We start from the raw sequence: 24,695 nt of genomic DNA, 5'->3' as shown, positions 1-24,695 counted from the left end.
GTAATAAATCATCTGTGTAATAAATAGATTGCTGTTCCTCATTTAATTCTGTAACTTTTCTGAAATTGATTTATAAATGACAGTTTGTGCATCAAACAAAGAGAATAACACAAAGAAAAGGTTATTTAACGCATAAATGTTCTGTTCACTCAACATCTGTTTTATTATTTTGTGAAACCTTATGAAATAAAGACACACGACAAATAATCATTAAATGTTCCAACATCGCTTTATTGTATTTACTGTGGTAACAAATGGCTTGTTCAGTTTGCAGCAATGATAACTATTCTCTGAATATACACATAACTCTTAACAGTCATTTGTTGAAAAATTACATTATTCTGAATTTGATAGTTTGAAACCAATAGAATATTTTCATTTCCAGCAAAAATATATAGAAACAAGTTAAACATGATATGAAAGTTAACCTGGGCTGTAAAATGAATGCTGTATTTCTCATTATTACATCCAAATTTTAACTCATTTCAGCTAAAATAAAGCAATTATTAAACATTGCTGTAAAAAAGTACAGGAAATGTTTTTGTTTTTACTCTTTAAGGAGAAGAAGAAGCAGAAAAAAACAAAGAAAAAAATTAACAAAATTGCATTTTTTTTGTTTACCCTTCAAACAAATTTTACCATCAACAAATGATTAATAAATTAACCATACATATAAAGAGGACCGATATATATTTGTCAACAGAGCTTTGGGTTTTAGACCAAATCTAAACAGGACGTGTGAAATCAGACAGGGGAATGAAGGAAAACTGGATTAGGATTAAGTTTAGAAACTTCAAGTAATCAAAAAGGCGTTTCTTTCACTGGTTTTCCAGACTCGTACAACACTCAGTTATCCAATTACACAGAACTGCTGATGAGCAGCGACTCAGATCCTCCTCACATCTGGACCGACCTCCTCCCAGCATCACTCGTCACACTGAAGGTTTCCCTCTGCTTTCCGGCCGAGCAGCTGCTTTAAGGAGGAGTGATGGCAGCTTCCCTCGCTGTCATCACTCTACACGTCCAGCCGCCCTTTGTGGACTGTGTGGCGGTTCATTCCTTCTGCTCACTGCTGACGGGGGGGAAGGCGCTATAGCTCCGTGCGAGAGCGAGAGATGCGAGGGCCTTTCCGGATCTCTTTCCTCTTCTCCTCCTTCCTCCTCCTCTTCTCTTCCTCCCTCAGTATTTTCTGGAAAGCCTCGGCTGTGTGAAGCACCTGAAGAGGAAGGTTTTAGACACGTCAGTGCTTCTTATTTTACCACCGTGAAAGCAGATCTGTAGTTTCCAGGTTCACAGGAGAGAACAATAATAGATGCTGGAGGAGTCGAGGAGAAACGTAGAAAGAAAAGTTCCATCAAAGTGTTTTCATAAATTATTTATAGAGCGCTTGGGATGTTTAATGTTCTGTCCTACATTGGATTACACTCGTATTTCATTATTATAATCATATATATGTTTGTAAATAATATATATTTACTATTGAGAACTGTTTTAAAAGAAGAAGAAAAAAACTGCTGAAGATGATGATTATAATTTTTTAAGCACACTGTAAATGCTCTTCTCACTGCATTGCATTGTGGGATGTGGAATCCCGGGAACAGATGCATGCATGTGTTTTCACTTCATTCTTACTGTTATTTCTTGTGTTTGCCCCCAAAAACTCCACCAAAGTTACTTTCCAACACATTTCTGGTGTTTTTATGGACTGAAAGTTGCAGCAAAACAATGGCAGATGTTGGGGATTACATGTAAATATCTGAATCCGGGCGAGACTGAATGTCTCACAAAAAATATAGGGAATAAACTAAAACAAAAAATAAAGTATTCGTACGGTTGCCGTACAGACAACTCCTGGTGCTATTGGTACGTTTACCGAAGTCTTAGGGTTAGGTTATAACCCTATATCGCCACAATTTTTAAGGTTAGGGTTAGGTTTAGTTTTGACCTAAACTGGCCAGAGTGAGGGGCGCTGCGTACGAATAGAATGTCGGTATATTGATAAGGCAACTGAACGGATAGCCACTGCCAACACAAAAGGATGTCAAACGAATCACTGTCCTTCTTGTCTGCCAAAGAAAGAAAAAACACACACACACACAAAAAGCACGCCCCCTAGTGGTGAATATTAGAAACTACCAATCCCTTTACATTTAAAGTTTTCTATTTTCCCTCTTTTTGTATATTTCATGGTTTTATTTAACCCGCCTCATATTGCTGGTTATGATTACCAGCCTTGTATCTTTGTTGTATCGCCCACTTCTGGTTAATAGGTTTATCTGTGCTTCTGTGGCTCTTATGAAAGTAAAGGAAACTATTTTTCAGACTCAAAATTTTAAGCAGAGGAATCATAAACTGATGAAACAGATTAACGTCATCATACAATGTGTGTTAAACCTATAGAAATACCTGGACTACGTGCTAGCATTGTTACTGAAACTGTCACTGCAACAAAGCAGTTTCCAGGTAACCAGAAGGGAATATTAATAAACCACAGACAAGTCATGAAGAGAGGTTAGGAGAGAATATATATATAGATCTGACTCACATCGTCTCGCTCTGTGCGGTAGGGGTTTGTGAAGTCGGGGGATTTCTGCGTGATTCCCAGCTCCTGGGACATCTGAGAGAAAGATAAAGGTAGAGAAGAGACAAAACAACGCCTTTAAAAAGTCATTCCCGTCACTCATTTTTCATCCAAAAGGCACCGTGATGCAATTCGACGAGTGGCTGCAGATAGCACCAGCATTTCCTGAGGCTGTTATACTTCTTTATCATTATCCGCAACATCTGACACACATTAAAGATTAAGAGAAGGTTGGAAACCTAATGTGAGGTAAATAAAGTCATCCATCTGCCTCTTGGGGTCTCAGTAATGATACCCTGCTTAATCTTCCTGGCATGTTGCTGAGGTCACAGATGGACTTTAGTGTATTAACCTGCAGAGCTGACAGTCAGTACTGTTTGGATCGGTTAAAATCCTCCAAGTTTGGAAGTCACAACACATCGCAGACACTTAGGCTGACCGACTGAACTGTCCCTGCTGTCTTTTCTATTAAATAGAATACTTTCAAAGTCATTATACACAAAGTACAACAACATTATGTGAGAACTCACGTGGTGCAAGATACAGAGAACAATAAAAGGATGATAGATAATAGGGTTGTGCCAAAATATCAATACGACAATATATCGCGAGGATTCTTCTCGCGATATGTAATCGATTCACTGGCGCCAAATATCGATCTTATTTATTTATTTCTTAAATTTCAACATACAAGACATGACAAAAACAATATATATATATATATATATATATATACTGTATATATACATGATACACAGAGATAATGCAGTACATACACAGTACAATGGTGAGGAATGGATATTTAGAAATGTACACTGTGTGTGTGTGTGTGTGTGATATATCAATTAATGTATCGTGATATTGTTATCGTGAAATAAATAAAATATCGCGATACTTTGCCTGGCGATACCCAGCACTAATAGATAAGTGTATTTACAAGGGGAGCCACTAAGACGACAAAAAAGTAATAAACAGTGAGAAAAACGAGGATAAATATATTGCACAGTTACAAATTGTCTGAAATGACAAAACACCTCATGTGTAAGATTATTAATTCTATTTGACCTGAACTAGGTTTATGTAAACCGTGATCAGACCCTTAAATAACAAAGAGCAAAGATTTCCTATCGTGTTATGGCACATTCACATCAAACGAGTCGAAAGCGGCAAAAACTAGACAAAATTTGGTGGACATTTTGAGAAAAAATATCAAGCTATGAGTTTTGGTCCACATCGCCCAGCCCTACTTCAGTATTTCTCCATGTTTCTGCAACACAAAGTAAGCGTAGCCCCTTACGAGTGTGAGCACGTGCTGGTGAGCTCCTCCCGTGAAAACTCCCGTCTGGTTGCAGAAATTCAGCCCCCAGCGCAGCAGGCCGCTCCAGTCAGAGTTCCTGTCGTAGTAATGGTGGACGATCCGAGGAAAACGCAGCGCCACGTCTCCAAAGAATGCCGTGTTCTCCACCACATGAGAGTACGCTGTGAAGAAAAAAGGTGGAGTTTGATCAGATTTGTCAGTTTGTGACAGTCAAAGGCAGGGCTGGGGTCTATTGTAATTGTAATAGCATAATTGATCATTAATTACAACTATAGCTTAATTATAATTGTAATTTTTAAAATTGGTCACCGTTGTTTCAGATAATTGACTTTGTAATTGTAATTACCATGGAAATTACAATTTAATTAAATGCAAAACAGGTGTATGGCTTACACGTATATGGAGTTAACAAATATTAAAAGTTTTCCCCACTAGCTGCCAGTGAATGTTCACATTCATACATGTGGTAAAGGATAGAAGAGTTGGGGGTTAGTGGGTTACAGTTAAAAGATGAATGAATTTATTTAAATAGGGACGATACAAAGAGTAATAATACTGTGTACAAAGAGTTTATAGCTATTGCTGAAATTCCAACTCGTGGGCTTTTACATAAGATATTGAAATAAATACACTAAAATGTAAACGTAAAGATGCTAAAACTACATCGTACACACATAAAACACCACATATAATCTTCACAACGCAATATGAACTAAAGTTAGTAAAATTGTAATTGAACTTTAGTAATTATAATTGACTTTCAGGGGAAAAATAATAATTATAAACTATTTGTAATTAGGAAAAAATGCCAGTCATCATGATCAAAGCTGATTTGTGATTAAACATAGATAATTGAAAATGTAATTGTAATTAAAAAATGTATTTGACCCAAACCCTGGTCAGAAATGAAAGCAGAGGCGTGAGAGGAAGTCTGACCTTCTTTTATCTTATCGTCCAATGGGAACGGGTCATCAGGCTGCATGTTGGCTGCTACCAGCACTTGTCTGGAGTCATCCAACACCTAGAGAGAGAAAGAGAGAGAAAGAAAGAGAGAGAGAGAGACAGAGAGAAAGGAGAGAGAGAGAGAAAGAGAGAGAGAGAGAGAAAGAGAAAGAGAGAGACAGAGAGAGAGAGAGAAAGAGAGAGAAAGAGAGAGAGAACAAAAAGAGAGAACAAAGAGAGAGAAAAGAGAGAGAGAACAGAGAGAGAGAAAAGAGAGAAAAGAGAGAGAGAAAAGAGAGAGAGAACAGAGAGAGAGAGAAGAGAGAGAGAGAACAGAGAGAGAGAGAGAGAACAGAGAGAGAGAGAGAGAGATTAGAGCTCTGGCCAAAAACACGTTTTGTACAAACTTGGACCAAAATATCATCTGATAGCAGCGAGTGACACAGTGTGTGATTATCACACCACACAACACAGACCGCAGCAGTAGTTCTCCACCACTAAAAATACAATTCAAGAAATAATATTGTGCATTGTGTAATGTAATATAAAAATACTTCAAATATTGCTCTTTGATTATACCAAGTTCCTGATTATAGCTATGGCAGGGTTGGGGTTTATATTGCATTTTTCAATTACAAGTACATCTTCAATCATCCATTTTGATTACGGTGACCAATTACAATTAAAATGATTAGTCTTCCCCTGAAATTGAATTGCAATTACGTTCTCAATTACTAAAGTTCAAATTCAATGAATCACAATTACTGATCCTTTAATAAAAACAACCCCCATAAAACTAAAAAAAAAAAAAAAAATAGAGCACTTAGCATTCTGTTAGATAACGGGTCAGTTTTGACCCATGTTTTAAATCAGTAAAATACACTAAAAATACTATATTTCACTTAATTTGTTTCTCATCTCTTGGTTACCTTGTTAGGCTTCCTAATCAATGTAAATATTGGTATTAATGAATTTGGTGATGAAGCTGATATATTATTTAGTTCAGCTAATATCTGCTTAATGAGTTTCTGTATTAATACTCAGACATTAACCCCTGCTGCCACTAGAGGGCCCCAAATCTACAAACTACATACTGTATGGTTACTTTTAAATAACAACACAACTATAATTCCTAAGCAATCATTTATCCTAGGAAAGGTTCATTTCATTATGTTAAGTATATGCAACAAGTGAGTTCATGAGGTTTAAAGGGGATGGAAAATTCAAAATCCTGGAATATTTATTTATGGAGCTGGAAAAAAAACATTCTTATATTTTGGAACTTTACTCTTAAATAAGGATTCAATATACTTTGTAATTTATTGGTAGCTGGAGCTATTTACTATTTACAAGTGCATAATTTAAAAAAAAGAAGAAAAAAAAACAGAAACGGCACAATTTAAAAATATTTTAACTTTTCTAAAATGAACTAATTCAGACAATAAAGCACTGAAGCTTTGTTTCTTTGCTCTATCAACACAATTTAAACCCAATATAACCCTTTAACAGTAGCTATTTATTAATGCTGGGTGTTATTTTAGTTTGCATGATGATTTATTGCATTTATGCTCAATCTTGTGTTTATTTTTGCACCATTGCAATCCTACAAAATGAATCAAAGTGGCTGCACGTTTTCATATTCTTAATTTATTTTCATTGCATTTCAAAATAAGTGTAACGTAGCGATTAGGGTTGCTGATTTCTTTTGCAAAGATCGAAAACATCCGGCATGTTGCAGACATCTGGATAGTAATTAAAAGGCCCCAAATGTTCATTATTTTATTTTAGATTCTAGAAATAGACTTTTTTTTTCAGCTTTATCACTAAGTTTGACACACATTATTAAGGAACATGTTTCATCGACCATGCTTACCTCCTACACTGTAATAGACTGTAGCATTATCACAGCTCATCTACAGAGTTTAGGAATCAACCTCAAGGCTCGACATGTTATGCTTGTCAAATATCATCACGCATTCAACCACAAAATAGTTACAAACTATGATTGTAGAAATCTAAAACAGGCAATCCTGTAGGGATGTAACGATTAATCGTAAGGCAGTTAAAAATCGATTCATAGGTATCACGGTTGATATCGATTTTCTGAAAATTGAATCGCAGTACTTTTTTTAACCAGCAGAGTAGGCGGCGGGCGGAGTCTGCTAATACTTTCTTTCTGGCCGCCTTCTACTCTTAAATATGTTAATAAATGATTCATTACCCCTTTAGCACCGAAAGAATATCTGTAATATTACTTGAATATCTGTAAAAGTCACGTTTTTCTATTAGCTCTGTCTGCTAGCATAGCATCTCTTCTTCACTGCAAGATATCTGCATGCCAACCGACCACTGGGTTACCAGCGCCCTCTGCTGGTCCAAACAAATATGGCGTAAATCAGTGTAATCACGTTTTTTTTTTTTTTAAGTCCAATTGTTAAGGCACAAAATACATTTTCAGTTGCACTTTTAAAAGAAAAAGAACTATTATGCAGTTTTGCATTGTTTATTATAGAACCAGAATTTAAATTAATAGGCTTCATTTTCATTTCTATTATTCTTTTATTTATTTCATTCAAGATTTATTTTTAGTTAAATTGCATTGTCTTGAATTGTTTATCAAGGAATTCTTTTGACAATGAAAAATAAAAGGAAAATAGTACAGTATTTTCTAGTTTTTTTCCCAAAAGAAAAAATTGTTTACAGTCCCATTTTGTAAAATAAATCGTGAGAGAATCGTATCGTGAACCCAGTATCGTGAATCGAATCGTATCGGGAGTTGAGTGAATCGTTACATCCCTACAACCCTGTATGTCAGAATATGAGTAACATTAAGTGGAACTCCCTTACACGGCATTAAATTAAATCCAGTTCACTAAATCAACATCAGTATCACAAAATACAAAACACACAGATTAGCTTCAAACTATTTACTTCCCACTCAACGAGCAGCAAAATAAATAACCTTTACAAAGTAAATATTTAATTAGTAAAAAAAAAAAAACAATCCCCATATTTGACCCATTTTTTTTCTGAATTTACAGACTTCTTCTCAACAAATGTGAAGGTAGTGAACAAAGCGTAGAATCTAAAGCGCTCTGCTGCCTGTGTTGCTTTGAGCTAATTGAACATGTCATCATATCTGTTCACACACATCAGCTGAGATCACCATCAGCACAGATGCCCTGAGGACAGAGCTTGATAGAGACGGTGAGACACACTCCTGCTGACGCTGGATTTCAGCCAATGAACACTCAGGCTGTTTGGCGTCCTTCAGAGGTCTGGAGATACGGAAACGTCCAGTGGGAAATGAACGTACTAGCTAAATCAAAGCTCGCAGACTTGCACCACGTCGTTGCGTCAGCATTTTTAAATGCAACAAACCAGGGTTCACGTCAATTATAATTGTGTAATTGATCATTAATTACAATTATGGCATAATTATAATTTAAACATTCTATTGCTGCCGTAAAGACATTGTAATAGAGTTTAGATAATTGACTTTGTAATTGTCATGAAAACCCTATAGAAATGGTCAATTATAATTAACGCAAAATTGGAGGACCATGTTATAATTCTATATATGTATAATTCTACACATATGTAGTTAATTACTTCATATCAAGCTTCCCCACATTTTACCATTTCAACAAAAAAGGCTCAAACGCCCACACCAAAAATATTAATACCTACATTTTCATTGATTATGAAGCTTAACAATGCAACCAATAGATAGGAAATAAATGAAATGACTGATATTTGTTTTTAGTGTATTTTAAAGCTGATTCAGGACCCGCTATAACAAGAGATGCTAACAGAAAGCTAACACAAAAGGAAGGTTAACTTTTATTACCGTAGGTTATTTATTTCAGGCTTAGTAATTGTGATTAATTGCAATTCAACTTTAGTAATTGAGAACGTAATTGAAATTGACCTTTTGAGGAGCATAAAATAATTGTAATTGAACTGTAATTGGGTAATTGTACCTGAAAAATGTACTTGAATGTGGAGCTTTGATTTGTAATATTGGTGGCGTCCTACCTTGAAGAGGCCTTTGAGCATGATATCTATGATCTTGTACTGCTGGTTGATGTCGTTCAGCTCCACCAGGTTCTTCAGCGCATTCAGCTGGTCTTTCCTCTTGGTTTCAAAGAGTCGCTTATCTGGGAAAAAACAAGTCAAGGAGGCGGAACGATCGACTCGTCGAGAGCGCAAAGGTCTAGGGAAACTAAGAAGACCTTATGAAAACATTTCACAAGAATGCTGCGTCTTTAACGAGACATTCTTAAGAGTCCCAAAAAAGGAATTCCTATTAATTGCATTGAATGACGACATGAGTGGAGTCGCCCCAGAGGAGCATCCTCCATACAAATGTCATGATGAATGTACACAAGTTGAATGATACAATAAATCAGTGGTTCCTAAACTTGTTCTGCTGCCCCCCCACCTTTGAAGAATAAAAAACTCTCAGCGACAAAAAACAAATTCTAAAAAAAGTGTGTCCTTTTTAGACTATTCTTCTTCAGATCTTATTAGAATAATATAAAATGTGCAATCACAAATTTTAGACCAGTAATAAAGCGCTTTATTAATAAAGTTCAAAGGAAAAAAAACATTTTCTATTTTTATATAAAGGTTTCTTTTAATCAGGCAACTTTTTTTTCAGGGAATTTACTTTGATCTCTTGACATGTTTTGACTGCCAGTCTCCCTCAGAGGCATCTGCTGATCACTTATGAGTTATTTATCATAAGTTTACTTTTTGCAAGAATAAAACACGCATAGCTGTCGTGGAAGGACTGCACTATACAGTATGTGGTGTTAACGATTGACAACATATGCAGATAAAAATAAATGAATAAATAAAACATTGGAACATTTTAATGCATTTATCGCGCAAAAAATAACTTAATAAATTTTTCTGTAAAAAAAACAAAACATCAGTTTTCTAAGCATATTTTTCCACACTAGTATAAACATTAATCCTCGAGAGTATTTTATTAATAATTGTCCAAATGATTGTAGTATTGAGACCCTTGAGTCACACCGACATGACATCCATAAAAATGTATAGTCGAGTTCTACTTTAAATGCACACGTGTACAAAGCGCTCCTTAATTCAAAGGCGTGTCCGTGCATTTGGCAGCACCAGCAGCAGCAGCAGCAGCAGCAGCAGCAGCTGAAGGATACAGATCTCCAGGTTAGAGTCATGTCTCGGCCGGTGTGCGTCCAAGTCGGCCGAGCTGAAAGCAGCAGCAGCGGTGACGGTCAGGATGACTGAAGCCAGGCTCTGCATGGTCAAAAGGAACGCCTCTCCTAAAATATAGACATTAAGTCACAATGTTAAAAGACTTTGTTGTTTTTTGTTTTCTCATTTTAGGCAAAAAAAAAATCCCCTTTAAGATGAGTTTGGGATTTCAGCTAAAAAAGTACTGTATGCATGATGGCTATGCATGTTGCCTTTACTGGATTACTTGAATTGAAATATTTATATTTATTTCAAATGTATCAAACCAGAAGATTTTGCCATTTTATTCTGGGATGATAGTGTTTCTTCTTCTTCTGTACTAAACAGGAAACTTTAAATGAAATAAAAAAAAAAACTGCATAATATTTTAGGCAAAAAAGAAAAAAACATACAGAATAAACTACTTCTTCCATCAGTACATAGATTGTTAAAACTGGGAGCTTTTTAAGTATTTCTGTCCCAAATTGTAGGGACTTAGTCAGAAGCATAAATAAGAATATTAAGCAATTTGAACTTGGGCTGGGTGATATAGAGCAAAACTAATTTTTTTCCTCAAAATGACGATATACAATATAAATCTCGATAATTTTAATTCAAATGAAGTCGAACCATAAAGACAATTCAGAGTTAAAATTGCTGATGCAAAATGCTACACAGGCACATTTATTAACAAACAATAAAATGAAAAAACAAACAGTTGCACAAAATGTGAATATATATAAATATAGCATATTGATAACTGATATTGTTATCTATATCTCCAAAATAGAGAACTCGATATATTTTACTTTGAACTGTTTAGTTGTGCATGAAATGTGTTTTATAAATAAAGTTGAATTGATTGAATAAATGGCACTGTGCAGCGTAAATAAATACCAATGCAATGAAAGACAAAAATCCTATTGAGTTTTTATCCAACCCAATACAAATGCTGAGCCACCACCCAGGTGACCCATCTTTGGGCCCCGACCCATGAGATGAGAACTAGGGATGTACGCTCAGATTTGTCAGTCCGATAACGGCACTTTTCCTAAATAGATTTTTTGGCCTGATGAGAAAATTCAATTTGACCAAATAGTCCCGCCCATTTACCATTCGACCCTGCCCATCTAGCACCGCTATGTGCTAAGCTAACCCATTCATGTCGGATTAGTTGCATGCGTGAAGTAAAAAAGTAAAACCTTTGTCGAATTTGTTTCAAAAGCCAACAATTTATGGAAAAATTGTCTACTTTTTTTTTAATCAGTAAAATAAGTTAAAAGTTATGGGTAATTTATCAGGATAGTATCTTGGTGATCCAGTTTAGGATAATATCTATGTAAGCGTACCAGCTAAAAACCACTTTTCCTCCCCGATAGATAGAATATGTTTTTTAAAAAAAAGCAACACAATGGAGATAAGTGGTCACTCTCCTCATGCTTTTTTCCCCCAGGCCTGTCTGACTTCTGGCACATCTATAATTCCTACTAGGATTTTCACAGTTCCTGCACCAGACTCCACCCCCACTGTGGAAATCTGGGGTCTTCTTTAACATCTTCGTCAGCGTGCAACATCTCAGCAGTGGTTTTAAGGGAAGGATGAAAGAGAAAAAGCTCAACAAAGCAGCTAAATATAGAAATGCTTGACTTTTTTTTTTTTTTAGGAAACAGAGAAAAGCGAAGGAAAAGGTGGTGGGAGTAGATCATGTTGATGAGACGACCTACGCCACCAAATTCATACATAATTTAACAGGCATTGCATCCATGGTGCCATTAGGGGATGTACTGTATATGGATGGCGTGAAGGGGATTATTAGGAAGAAAAGGAGAGCTATTAAATGAGTGAAGCAGCTTCTGTAAAGAGGGAAAACATAAAAACAACAGCTTTGTTCGTGAATATTTAATCTACCTTTATGGGAGACTCAGACACGGAGCTAAAGAACACACAGAAACAAGTGACCAGATGGAGCTGACAAAAATGACGGACTTGACTTTAACTCAACCGATCTTTAAAATGGTTCGTGTCGTGATTCTTGACATTGAGAGAAGCGAGCAAACCTCGCAGAAAGTGAAAGATAATTGGAACTAAATGAGTTCCCTGAAGAGAAAAGGATGGAGGGTGATGTGAAGCATCCTACACATTTTCCTTGGCCTCGTCTTTTGCTGTGTGTGTGAAAAGGAAAGCTGTTTTCTAGTATTAAAGTCTATAGTATCAGAGGTCCTCCAAGTCTCTCACTTAAAAATAAAACCATCTGACAACTGAGTTTATCCAAAGTCAGCAGAAACAAGCTGATGGCCCAATTTGTACATCTTTTGGGTGGATTCCCAGTTTTCCGGCTAATGATGCGCTAAACATCCCGATGTGATGCTGGAAAGAAGCAATACATCTTGATAGCAAATAAAGGCGGAAGTATACACTCAACCAACCATTCAATCCCGATACTGGGTCCACGAGTTGATTCTAGGGCTGGGAAAAAAAAAAAATGTAATCATTTATCAAATTTGTAGATAAAAACTATTTTTATTTTACAAATTCGAGTAAAAATAAAAAAATTAAAATGTTTTTTTTTACTTTTTCGCATTCTGTCTTTGTGAATTATTGTAGCACGATGTGAGCCAGCCCCCTCTTTGTTTACATTTTTTTTACCCTCTGAGTAGGCTTTATGTGTGCCACAGGCAATTTTTTATCTGCACTATGCTGAGATGCAAAGGGAAGAGTTTATTATATTTTTAATTGTAATTTTACATGTTATAACATATGTAGTTATCTGATTTCATAATCAGAAAATTGAAGCTACTGTGAAGGTGCTGATGCACTTTTGCTTAAACCTGGTTAAAGCTTGAAATTGTTGAATGACAGAGGCTCATTTACTTTTTATTTTGGGATTGTTCTATGCATTTTAACTTTTGAGGACAACTTGAGGCACTTTCGATCACCGACATAAGCTCTCCAAGTAAATTTTCCGCTCCAGCACTTCTATCCATAGGTGACTGTGGTTCACACTCCAATAAAGGAACCTACTGTTACTGATTATTGTTCTCTGTTTGAGTAAAATCACTTGATCACACCTTTTCTAACATTCCACACTACAAAATAAGTAATACAAGTATGTATGAGTCGTGCTGATATCGTATCGGAAGTGAAAAGGCTGTATCGGGACATCACTAGTCTCAACAAGCAGCATTAAAACAGTCACAGCATCCCCTATTGTTTAAGTTGATTTTTAGCTGATTTAGGAAATATGCTTATATTCCTAATAGGAATATAAGGAGAGTTTTGCCATGGGTTTGTTTGCTCTTTGGTGCTTTGATGCTCCATGACCAGCACATTCTTACACACCAACAGCAGCGGCTGATGGACAAAGTGCTGCGACTTTAGGGAGGAAGAGGAGGAAGGGCATTAAGGGCAGATCGATCAGCTCTAATGTGGCACTGGCAGCGCAGACAGAGGAGTCGAGATGCAGCCGTTAAGTCAAACACTCAGCTACATCCCCCACTGCATGAAAGACTGTTATATTTAAACACACATACAGTAACTAAGTCCTTAGGTACTTCACATAAAGCCAATGGTAAATTTCTCAACTTTTCCCTCTGGCAACAACCACCGGATAAGCTGAAGTTTTGATTTCCTGTGTGGGAGCGTCAGGTCCTGGCTGAGTCAGACGTGTGGGTATGTGTGTGTGTGATTGCACACAGTGTCAAACACAGCTACAGTAGTTATACATTCTGAGGAAAACACGTGTCTGTCAATCCTGCAGTGGAAAATAATGTTCAGAGATCTTTCCGATCACCCATCCATCAGCTTGTGTCCTTCCATCTCACCAGTGCAGATGTTTCTTTCACCAAAAGCTTGGATTTAAATCCAACCCCTAAACTAGGATGAATTTGACACCTAGGCTATAGATTATGAGAATGCAGTTAAAGCGTTGTTTTTTTTTAAATAGTGAATTACAATTACATATACAATAATAAAGTGCAGCAATATTCACAAACAAGTACAAATACAGACGGGCATTTACAGTATGTGGTTAATAGAGCTCGGGAAATAGATTGAAAGACCCCCCAATCCCCCCATAAACACTTATTACCCTCAGAGGAACTACGAGAAGGTTTATTGAGGTGAAAAAGTTACTTAGTTCTGCTTTAAGTTGAGTTGACGCTGCACATGAAAAGCAAAAATAACTCCAATAGGGTTTTTACTGTTTAATGAAAACCACTGCAGCTGAATCTTGTTTATTTTATATCTGATAATGAGTTACATAAAGTTATGGTTGATAAATATCTCTCTGATTTCCTATAAATAAACCAGATTAGGATTGATGATTTAATCATTAATCTACTGAGAGCAGTACTAACAGCATATTTCGGTGTAATAATCACAACAGCTACATTTCTGTCAAATCCGGCCAACTTGGTCTTGTGAATACATAAAACATAATAAAAAAATATTGCGTTTCACAAGTTGGGACAGTTGAATAGTGACGTTTATGTTTATGCTAACATTTATTTCACAAAACGTGCGACATGTTAGCTGATCGCTTCTAGTAGGGACGTCCCGATAGTACTTTTTTTAAACAGCAGAGGGCGCTACCTATTTATCCTTCTCTTGTACAGAAGCATAGGCGGCGGGCGGAATCGCCAACCACTCTTAAACATGTTCATAAATGATTCCTTACCCCTTTAGTACTGAAAGAATATCTGTAATATTACGTGAATATCTGTAAAAGTCACGTTTTTCTATTAGCTTTGTCTGCTAGCGCATAGCATCAATTCTTCACTGGAAGAATATCTGCATGCCACCTGACCACTGGGTTACCAGCGCCCTCTGCTGGTCCAAACAAATATCTGATGTAAATACAGTGCAATGACTGTTTTTTTTTAAAAAAGTCCAATTGTTAAGGCACAAAATACATTGTCAGTTGTACTTTTAAAAAGAAAAATAACTATTACGCAGTTTTGCATTGTTTAGTATAGAATGAGAATTTAAATTAATAGGCTTCTTCTTCATTTGTATTATTCCTTTATTTATTTAATTCAAGATTTATTTTTAGTTAAATTGCATTGTTTTGAATAGTTATCAAGGGATTCTTTGGACAACGAAAAATAAAAGGAAAATAATACAGTATTTTCTAGTTTTTTCCCGAAAAAAATAAAGGAATATTTTTCAGTCATCATTTGTCTACAGTCCCATTTTGTAAAATAAATCGTGAGAGAATCGTATTGTGAACCCAGTATCGTGTTGAGTGAATCGTTACATCCCTACAGATCCTAATTAAATTTGACTCAGTAATGGCATTTTGGTTCCCCAATCACATCACCAAACTTCATCCAGTCTGATCTGGATTTAATCTAATTTTTTCTAAAAGAAAAAAAAAAAAAAAAGATAAAAAATGGGGGTGCTCATACATTTGTCCTTACTGTATGGTTTTTAAAGGGGATAGACACTTCTTCCAAACTTTTAAAGTCTGAATTATCATGGAGTCATCAGTCATGATCAGGATCACTGATCCAGATAACTGTCAATATCTGGCAAAAAGGTGATTTGATGCTTGGCGGAGCTTTGCGTTCTCTGAGTGCTCTAGTAGTGTCGCAGACTCGCAATATGTTTTAACTTGAATGTAAAAATCTACATTTGTGGTCAGTACACCTGGGGTAAATTAACTAATCTAATGAGGCAAAGCTTCAAAACAAGGACATTTATATTACTTGTGTTGAACTCGAGCTGAGGTGGAACACACTGAATGGCAGGTGGCTGGTTCTTCATGTATTAGTTCATCAGTAGTGAACATCTAAAATGATCATCCTTCCTTGTATGTACCAATGTATCCAAGCCAAGTGTGTGGGCAAGAGTCAATCACTGCCAAACAGTCAGTCCATCTCAGCGCCACGACAGAACAATGAGTATATTAACAATGAAACACAAACCATCCAAACCAGCTTGGTAAGCTTTGGACACTAAACTAGCACTTTAGGAATAGGATGCATGCAGCTCTAAAGAGGATTAGCAGAAAACTAGACGCCAAAATCCTACTCTGCTCTCAGGCTGATGGAGACTAAACGCTCCAAAGACTTATACTTTCCCACTCTACCATACATCATAAAAACTAGGGAATTTATTGATCCAAGATATCAAGAATTTAGCATACTTTAATAAATTTCATGCAACAAGGGGTTTAAAATGTAATTATGGATTTTCACATTTATTTAATGGAAAATTAATCATGTGTGCTTCCCATTTTGGACACAAGGAAGAGGAGCTCAACCCTACTATATATATATATATTAGTATGGCGTATCACGATACGAAACGCCATACAAAGCTCATGATAACATTTATCTCATTGAAAAAGTGTCCAAATGAACAGTGCAACATTTCTGTAAATAAGTGTCAACATACCAATGTAAATGAATAAGTATCTCCAATAGTGCTTTCTGTAAACAAAAAATAGGGTCTTTCTTACCAGTGACACCATTATAGTGCAATATTCCATTAAACAATATATTGGTTCCTTCAACAAACAGTGACAAAATTTCTGTGAAGACGTACCCGCACATTTTAGCGAAAAAGCAGAAAAGGTTTTGAAAAAAAATTTAATACTTATACTAACAAAGATAATCAACAGTGCGAAGAATATTGTGATATATCGCCGTATCGAGATACCGTAACACTCCTAATATATATGTGTATATATATATACACATTTTTTTTTTTTTTAATTCTGACTTAAAAATATTAGATTTATCTGGGGAAAAATAGTTTTTAATATGTAGTAAATATCTTTATCATCTAAATAATACAATTGAATCATCTGTTTGATTTGAAACTCGTGCAAGTTTTGTGTAAATGTGTGATTGGGTCTTTCTTGTTAGGTGTTTGGTAATGTATAAATAAATGACAGTAAACATATTGGTGAAAAACACTCAGCATTCCCTGAGAAGGATTGAGGTCCAGAGAGGATGGATGGAAGCGGGAACAGCTGGATTACCATGAGCTGGATCCAGCTGCTGGAGGCTTAGGATCAGGGGCTTCACTCTGACTCCCTCTGCCATCACTCACAGATAAAACACGGCCGACATGCCTATAATGATCATGATGACAAGGACTATCACGTGAACCATTAATTTCTAATTTTCTTCATTAATTATTCCCACTGCTAACCTGGGATCAACGACGTGGATAATTATTAACAAAATCATCATTTATCGAGACATAAATACATACACAGTGGCGGATTTTTCAGGCGATAACGAGGTATTAAAACCGGTTCTTACAGGCGAGAGAACCGAACAAACTGACCGACTCACTCACCGCTTCAATCGGCTGCGAACGCGCCTCCAAAGTAGTTCAGTCCCACAGTTTCTGTCAAAAATAAATCCACACCGACGACAAAACACACAGTTTGTCCTCCAGGGAACGAGAAACGGGACCGTATGAGAGCACCGCGGAGACCGAGGTGCGGGTTCATCTACATGCGGAGCTCGGTGCTTCAATCAGGCAGTGACACGACCACCTCGGCCGGATCCTCACAGCGAATGACAGAGCGCTGAAGACTGCGCTGTTTCCACCCGGAGGACTTAGAGGGTGACACCAGCGGGGAGAGCGAGAGATCGACGACAGGAAATAAAATAAAATAAATTAAAAAAAACAATAAATAAAAAAAAAAGAAAAAAACAGAAACAATGACAGGAAGTTTCCTCAATATAAAATAAAATACAATAAAAATAAAAATAAAAAATAAAAACTTGTGAGAATGACACCAAATTTACCAAAATGAAAATATAAAAAGTTAGTAATTGCATGATATAAAATATTAAAATTACATTTATCAAAATTATATGTGTGAAAAAAATACAGTTTAATAATATTAATAATAAGAATAATGGCTTGGATTTATATAGCGATTTTTTCAATGAGACTGAAAGCAGTTAGACACCATTATTGATTCACACACAGTCACTCACACATCAGTCATACTGGTAGTGGTAAGCTACATTGTAGCCACAGCTGCCCTGGGGCATACTGACAGAAGCGTGGCTGAGCGTGAATGAGATAAAATTAGAGCAGCATAGTAGTAGTTAGAGCTTCTGCCTCACACCAAGAGGAATATCTACCAGAAAAGAGATTAGGGTGGAGATTGCCTGTTCTCTCTGTCTGTGTGTGAGAGAGTTTACTCAGTTTGGATACGTTGCCGAGATAGCACACATACGTCTCGCCGATGTCGGCCTCAGATCGTGCGTCGGCATTCTACTCCTAATGCGTCATTTTGTGTGTGCTTTTCCCCCCAAATCGGTGACACCACTTGCAAAATCGTTAAACTGTAAAATGTCACTTCCATGAAGCTGTTTTTATGCTGGGGATTTTTGGCTATGCTGCTGAAAATACATTTATGATCATGAACTGTGTCTCTCTTTATTTTATTCCCACATAGTACGCTATTTAGTGGTAGTTGTTTTGTTGTGATATTGCCATATTCCTATCAGATTTAAGTAAAAACTCGACTGTGGATATGAAGATATTGATACTAATTGAATGATCCGAGCTAAATAAAGGTTAATATAAGCTGTAGAGGCCGCGCTGAGCAACTTTAATCCATCGTCCAAACGCCGATGTCTCCATTACGTCTGCCCAATGAGCAAACGCCCTCCATAATATGTCTTGCCGATGCAACTTTGAGATGTATGTGTGCTATCAGGGTGGCTTTCTCCCACATGCCAAAAGTTTGATGGGAATCTATACATTTCTCCATGGAGTGAAAAAGTGTGGCAATATGTTTGTTTCCACCAGTCTGAACTTTGATAGAAAGCAGCAAAGAAAATTAATGAATGAACAAGTTATATATGTTATATAAACACATTATATAACATGTTTGATAAAGTTTGTTTCATTTTTAAATGCTCTCAATAAAAGTTTGTTTCCAGCATAACCTCGCCCATTTTCTGTGTTCTCCTTGGAAAAGGTAGGTATTATTTTATCTTATTAGTATTCTGTGTTTTATTCTACTTTATTTAATTCCCCTTTTATGTGCTCTCTGTGGGAGAGGAATGAGAAGAAAGGAGAAATGGAATAAATTGAGGTTTATTAACCAAAAATAAAACAAAGCAGAGAGAGTACTGCAGTCCACTGGTTACAATGACATGGCCCAGTGCTCTAATAACTGCCAGTGTGACCCCATGTGGGTAGGTGGGTATGAAAAGAGACGGAGGAGGTGGTCCATTATCACATTTTCTTTCAAGCAACTAAAAGTTGAACTCGTATTTTATAGTCAAACTAAAGAAATCCCCCAAAAATTGCAGTAAATGACTGTCTTTTTCAAAAAGTATTAACAATAAACATGACAACTCTACTGTCTGTAGATGAACAGTGAACCCAGGCATCAAACTGATTGGTAAGAACCACATCAAAAAAACTAACATCAGGCTCAGGTGAGTTTAAAGTCAGACAAACAGATGAAAACGTCTCCAATGCGACTGAGGGAATCTGTTAAGGAGCAAAGTGAGTAGATATTAACAAAACCATCACTATATGTAAAACATTCACTATTTATTTGCTGATATCCAGTATTGTCCAACAATTAATTTCCTATTTCTGACGTTAACCGATACAGATATATTAAAAAAAAAAACAAAAAAAAAAAACCCTCCCCCCACCTAAGTTTAGGTAACATTAAATATCTCCATGCAATTAACACATTAAGCCTACTTTTAATGTAATACACCACTTAAAACATCATCCGTGCAAATAAAAAACATTGATTAAAAAAAAATTAAACTCAGGTGCTGGAGGGTCGTCTTCTGATCGAGAGGTTGGGGGTTCGATCCCTGTACCTGACTATGTGTCGAAGTGTCCTTGGGCAAGACACTGAACCCTAAGTTGCTCCCAATGGTCGACTAGCGCCTTGCATGGCAGTTCTGCCCCATTGGTGTGTGAATGTGAGAGTGATTGGGTGAATGAGCTGATCTGTAAAGCGCTTTGGGACTGCTTCAGTGTGGTTATAAAGTGCTATATAAATCTAGTCCGTTTTACCGTAAACTTCAGTTATGGAAAAAACAACATCACCGATTGCTTTTTCAGTATCGTTGGAAAAAAAAAACAAACTCTTTTTAGGTATTTTTCCTTGATAAATGTTTTTCATACCTTTCTTTGGAGGGCTGATGGTGGTTCAGTTTGGCGGTTTATGGAATTTTTATATATATATATATATATATATATATATCGCAAATAAAACTGATACTGATATCAACCAATATTACATTTTATAGCAAAATATCATCCGTTAATATCGATTGGTCGATATTATCGCCCATCTCTATTTTTTGACCTGTTATAACCTTTTATTAGTCATATTGTTATGAATATTTTGTTAACACTTTATATTAGGGAACACCTATTAACCATTAATTATTTGCTTATTAATATGCAAACTAGTAACATTTTGACTCTTAATTAGTCATTATTAATGCATTATTCTGCATGGCCTAATTATAAAACCAGTACACCATTAACTAAGAGTTATAAACTCAGAATGATTACTTATTAGTAGTAAGTAAGGAAGTTGTTGTATATCAGTTACGATCTCAATATGCTACGGTTTGTGTTAACGTTAACCCTAACCCTGTTTGGACTGCGAGACTAAGGCATTAATGAGTACTTAATAATGACTAAGTAAGAGCCAATAAGTTACTAATGCCAACAAACAACTAGTTAATGGTTAATAGGTGTTCCCTAATATAAAGTGTTACTGATATTTGAATAGTTTAATAATGTCGTCTTTTGGATTTAAGATCATTTCACACAAATATATTTATACTTTTCAGTTTAATATCTTCATAAAGGGATACAGGATGTTGATGGGCGGGGTTTGGCTGAAGCTCTCGGCCGGTGTCTGTGATCTGAGCGCCTCCATCAGGTTTCCTGCTCTCTGTCGGAGCTCCGCTGTGGTTAATAGAGCTCTGCTTTGAACCTGAAGGAGGGAAAAAGGAGAGACTTTTATTCTAGGCATGTCTGTCATGGCTGAAACTGTGATGGCAATGGACTTTTGTTGGAGGCTGAATCATAAAAGGACATTTACCACTGTGAAAAGCCTGAACAGCATCACTCCACTCATGGCCTATATTTAATCACTGGATAATTATGAAACATAGCACAAGTGTTTCTCAAATGGGGGTACATGATGGCACTACAGGGGGTACTTGAGAGAGAGAGAGTGGAAAATTAACAAATAGTGTCAGTCTTGGTCCCAAACCTGGCGTGAGATGACTGGAAAGAATAACAATTAGAAATAAATCTATTCAGGAACCACTAAATCTGTGTTTTTCAACCTTGGGGTCGAGACCCCATCTGGGGCCATCTGAAATTTTTGAAAAATTAAAATAGATTTTTGAAATTTTGTAATTATTATTCTTTTTTTTTAATCTTGTTTTTAAAAAAAATTAAAATAACACAATCTCAAACAACTGTATTTCTATACTTTCACTTTGTGAATATACATCAACTAAAATGCAGTAAAAATAAATAAATAAATAAAGTATCTGAGCTCAAACATGATCAAAAACTAATTCTAGGGTCAGCAGAAATTCTTGATGTCAAAATGGGGTCACAATTAAAAAAAGAAAAAAGAAAAGTTGGGACCCACCGCACTAAATACTGTTTCTTTCCACTTATTTACTAAATGAGGTTCTTTAAAAAGTGTGTTCTCTCTAGTTCAGGGGTCTGCAACCTGCAGCTCTGGAGCCTCATGTGGCTCTTTGACTCTTTTGCAATGGCTCTTTGTAGCTTTAACAAAAGAAAATAAATAATGAATTGTTATTTCTTACAGAGGGTGTTGATGATTAATGACATTAATGTCAAATAAAAATTATGATAAAACAATTGGTTAACTTAAAAATAAATCACATTGTGCAATAACTCTGCCACCTTCCTACTTCAACTCCTACAACCTCTACAGACCATCAGCTGTCCTTGCACCTGTAGCTAACCTTAAGTTTTAAATCCTTTGAAAGAGAACTAAACTAACAAATAGACTATTTTGGAAGAAAATAGAGATCGTATTTGTGTGGGGAAAGATTTATTTACCGTAATTGCCAACATGCTGCCTTAATATGCATGTTTGATATGTTGCAAGAAATTAGCAATTAACACGTGTTGACCAAGACGATCGTGTGTTCTTGCTTGTTTATTGGTTCTGTGGAAATACATGCTGTTAGTTTGAAAGCAGTTCTGTAACTGCAATTTTTTTTCAATAGTTTTCTCAGCAAAATGTTGTAGTCAAATGAAGGGAGTACTTGGATTCAGAAATAAGAAAAAGGAGGGACTTGACCCAAAAAAGTTTGAGAACCACTGGTTTATACAACAACACCTGCATATTTTGGAGCATGAAGTCACTATCTTTAACGGTTCTCGATAAGGTAATGTTCAGTAATGTGCACAAAAAAGAAAGGGTGACAACAAAGCGATGCAGAAGGTGCAACAACACCCTTTGTGCAAAGAGAGAATGAAGATTTGCTGTCAGCAGCGATTTTAAAAATGAAGAGCTTGTAGAAAATGTTCACAATAAAGAGAAAACGTTTGTAAAGTTTGTGAGGAAGAGCGTCCTGCAGCTACCAGCGTTCCCAGTGGAGCTGAACGACGCACAGACTTACCGCTTGGCTTTGGAGAAAACATTCAGACTATCTTAAAAAAAAATGTGTTGTACTTTAATCCTGTTTTTTTTTTCTGTTCTGTTCATTTGTTTGTTTCAGTCTAACAAAAAAATATTCAAATATAAAAGCCTTTTTCAATACAAACTAAAGAAACGCAAGCATTCAACAAGTTCGTTTGAGTTGCCTTGTTTCAAATAATGAAAAAACATATATTTATATATATATATATATATACTTTCTTTTAGATACAACAATTACCAAGAACACAAACATGTATCTACTGCTTCACAAAACTCTCTAAAATATACTGACATTATTGTTTTTTAAGTTAAATAGAGTGCAACTCATTTTTATTTCTTTTTTATCAAAATTATGCCACAAATTAACCTATTGCACTGCAAATTCAAATGTACTTTAGATTCTTTTGACGGACATTTAATAGTTTTAGTCAACTGAATCCTTTTTTTTTTTAATTAACTTTACTCCACAAGTTTCAGTGAAATAAATTCAAAAGGATTTTTCTCAACTCAGTCTGTGGAGGATTTACTACTAATAAATCATTAATAGCTGAGGCTGCTTCTCTGTGTTTGACCATCATTAGTTCTCCCAATTAACACAAGTAAGCAAGTAAAGAAAAGTATGAATAAATCATTTTTAATTATAATTATTATAATCATAATACATATCATCATGAGCCAGAGAGAGCAGTGCTGCACCATTGTGAGAGGATGGAAATGTGTAAAGAGTGAATATTAAATTAGTAGTAAGTCAACCACTTATGTAAGACAGTTTAAAATAGAGTTATGGCCTTCCCCCCCAAATGTAAAGAGCTACATTTTCGACTTGCTCGGATTAGGAGTGAACCTAATAAGGTTCACACAGAATAGACAATGTCCACTTCAAAACTTCAGGGCTATAACTACGATTTATCCAAAATCTGAGCTCCAATGCTATTGTGTATTGAGAGCAAAATGACTCTTTTCAAGGCTGCAGCCACTAATTAAAGAAGAAGAAGAAGACCACGTGGATAATAGCAGCATTTAAAGCAGTTCTCACTAAGCTACTTTGAAGGACGTTGTTTGGAGAAGAAGAAGAAGAAAAAAAAAAGGATGAGTCATGATCTCTCAGTGTGTGTTTTCAAGCCTTGAGTGGTTTCCTCTTTGGGTTAATGTTTTATTCACTTCCTGTTTATTATTTTACATTTCACTATTTATTTATTCTCCTTTTAAAGAGATTTATCCATGCTATTCCTGATATTTGTAACTGGAACAGCAGTTTCACCAATGAGAAAACACATACAGTACAGGTTGCTATGGAGATTCATTGTGTGCTACTAGCCTGCTCCTGACCAGGCTAGAGAGCAGGCTTAGCTTATCCTGATGCTCATTCATTCAGAGTTTGTTACAGTTATTATAATAGAAACACATTAATAATGGTATAAAACTCAAAGACACTAAATAGTGTGGTTCAAAAGTATTTCTACATTTAATGTTCATGTAAATTTTTGAATAGAGGATTTATTTAGATTTTTCAGACCCCCCCAAAAATATATATATATTTATTTTTTACAAATATATATATATATATATATATATATTGTATTTTTAACAGTAATGATGATAAATACATTAATATTAGATGGTCAGTAAATGTGAAGTGGAATATTTACCCCCAGTACTGTCCAGTCATGGCGGAGGTAGGGAGTGTTTATAATTAATTTATTTAATACACAAGGGTGTTAATTAACATATTTAATTAATTTCTGATTTATCAGAGAAGCCCAATGAGCAGGCTGCACAGATATGTGTACAAACTTCAGCAAAACATGTGGCGTTCCCTCCGTACACATGGGTTAGAAATAAAACAATGTTGGATACATTATACATTATTTATTTGTTAGCGCATCCTACTTTTGATTTAAAAACACAGTACAGCAATGGTTCCCAAACTTTTTGTGCCCAAGGCAAACCAAAGGACAAGTAAAAATCTGAAG

At 35.8% G+C, this 24,695-nt stretch overlaps 2 protein-coding genes across 3 annotated transcripts in view; both read right to left on the bottom strand.

Annotated features, from left to right (window-relative positions):
* Positions 1-474: 474 nt before the first annotated feature.
* On the bottom strand, positions 475-17,610 carry ccdc134 (coiled-coil domain containing 134). Its single transcript, XM_028456291.1, has 7 exons — positions 17,373-17,610; positions 10,028-10,153; positions 8,880-9,001; positions 4,836-4,920; positions 3,879-4,060; positions 2,546-2,617; positions 475-1,216 (listed from the first exon to the last, which is right to left on the bottom strand). Exons 2-7 carry the CDS (start codon positions 10,131-10,133, stop codon positions 1,091-1,093), a joined length of 693 nt encoding a protein of 230 aa, XP_028312092.1. The 5' UTR covers positions 10,134-10,153; positions 17,373-17,610; the 3' UTR covers positions 475-1,090.
* A 1,600-nt stretch (positions 17,611-19,210) lies between these two features.
* Positions 19,211-24,695, bottom strand: part of mei1 (meiotic double-stranded break formation protein 1) — an 80,895-nt gene continuing 75,410 nt past the window's right edge. For both annotated transcript variants that reach the window (XM_028455892.1, XM_028455893.1), the window contains exons 32-33: positions 20,903-21,024; positions 19,211-19,531 (exon numbers count right to left, since the gene is read on the bottom strand). In XM_028455892.1, coding sequence (XP_028311693.1) covers positions 19,483-19,531; positions 20,903-21,024 — 171 coding nt within the window. In that variant the 3' untranslated portion in view covers positions 19,211-19,482. The remainder of the gene's footprint in view (positions 19,532-20,902; positions 21,025-24,695) is intronic.

The sequence above is a fragment of the Gouania willdenowi genome, chromosome 8 (assembly GCF_900634775.1).
Source record: "Gouania willdenowi chromosome 8, fGouWil2.1, whole genome shotgun sequence".
Classification (NCBI taxonomy): domain Eukaryota; kingdom Metazoa; phylum Chordata; class Actinopteri; order Blenniiformes; family Gobiesocidae; genus Gouania; species Gouania willdenowi.
The sequence above is the reverse complement of the archived record's forward strand: the minus strand, read 5'-3'. Positions and strand labels throughout refer to the sequence as shown.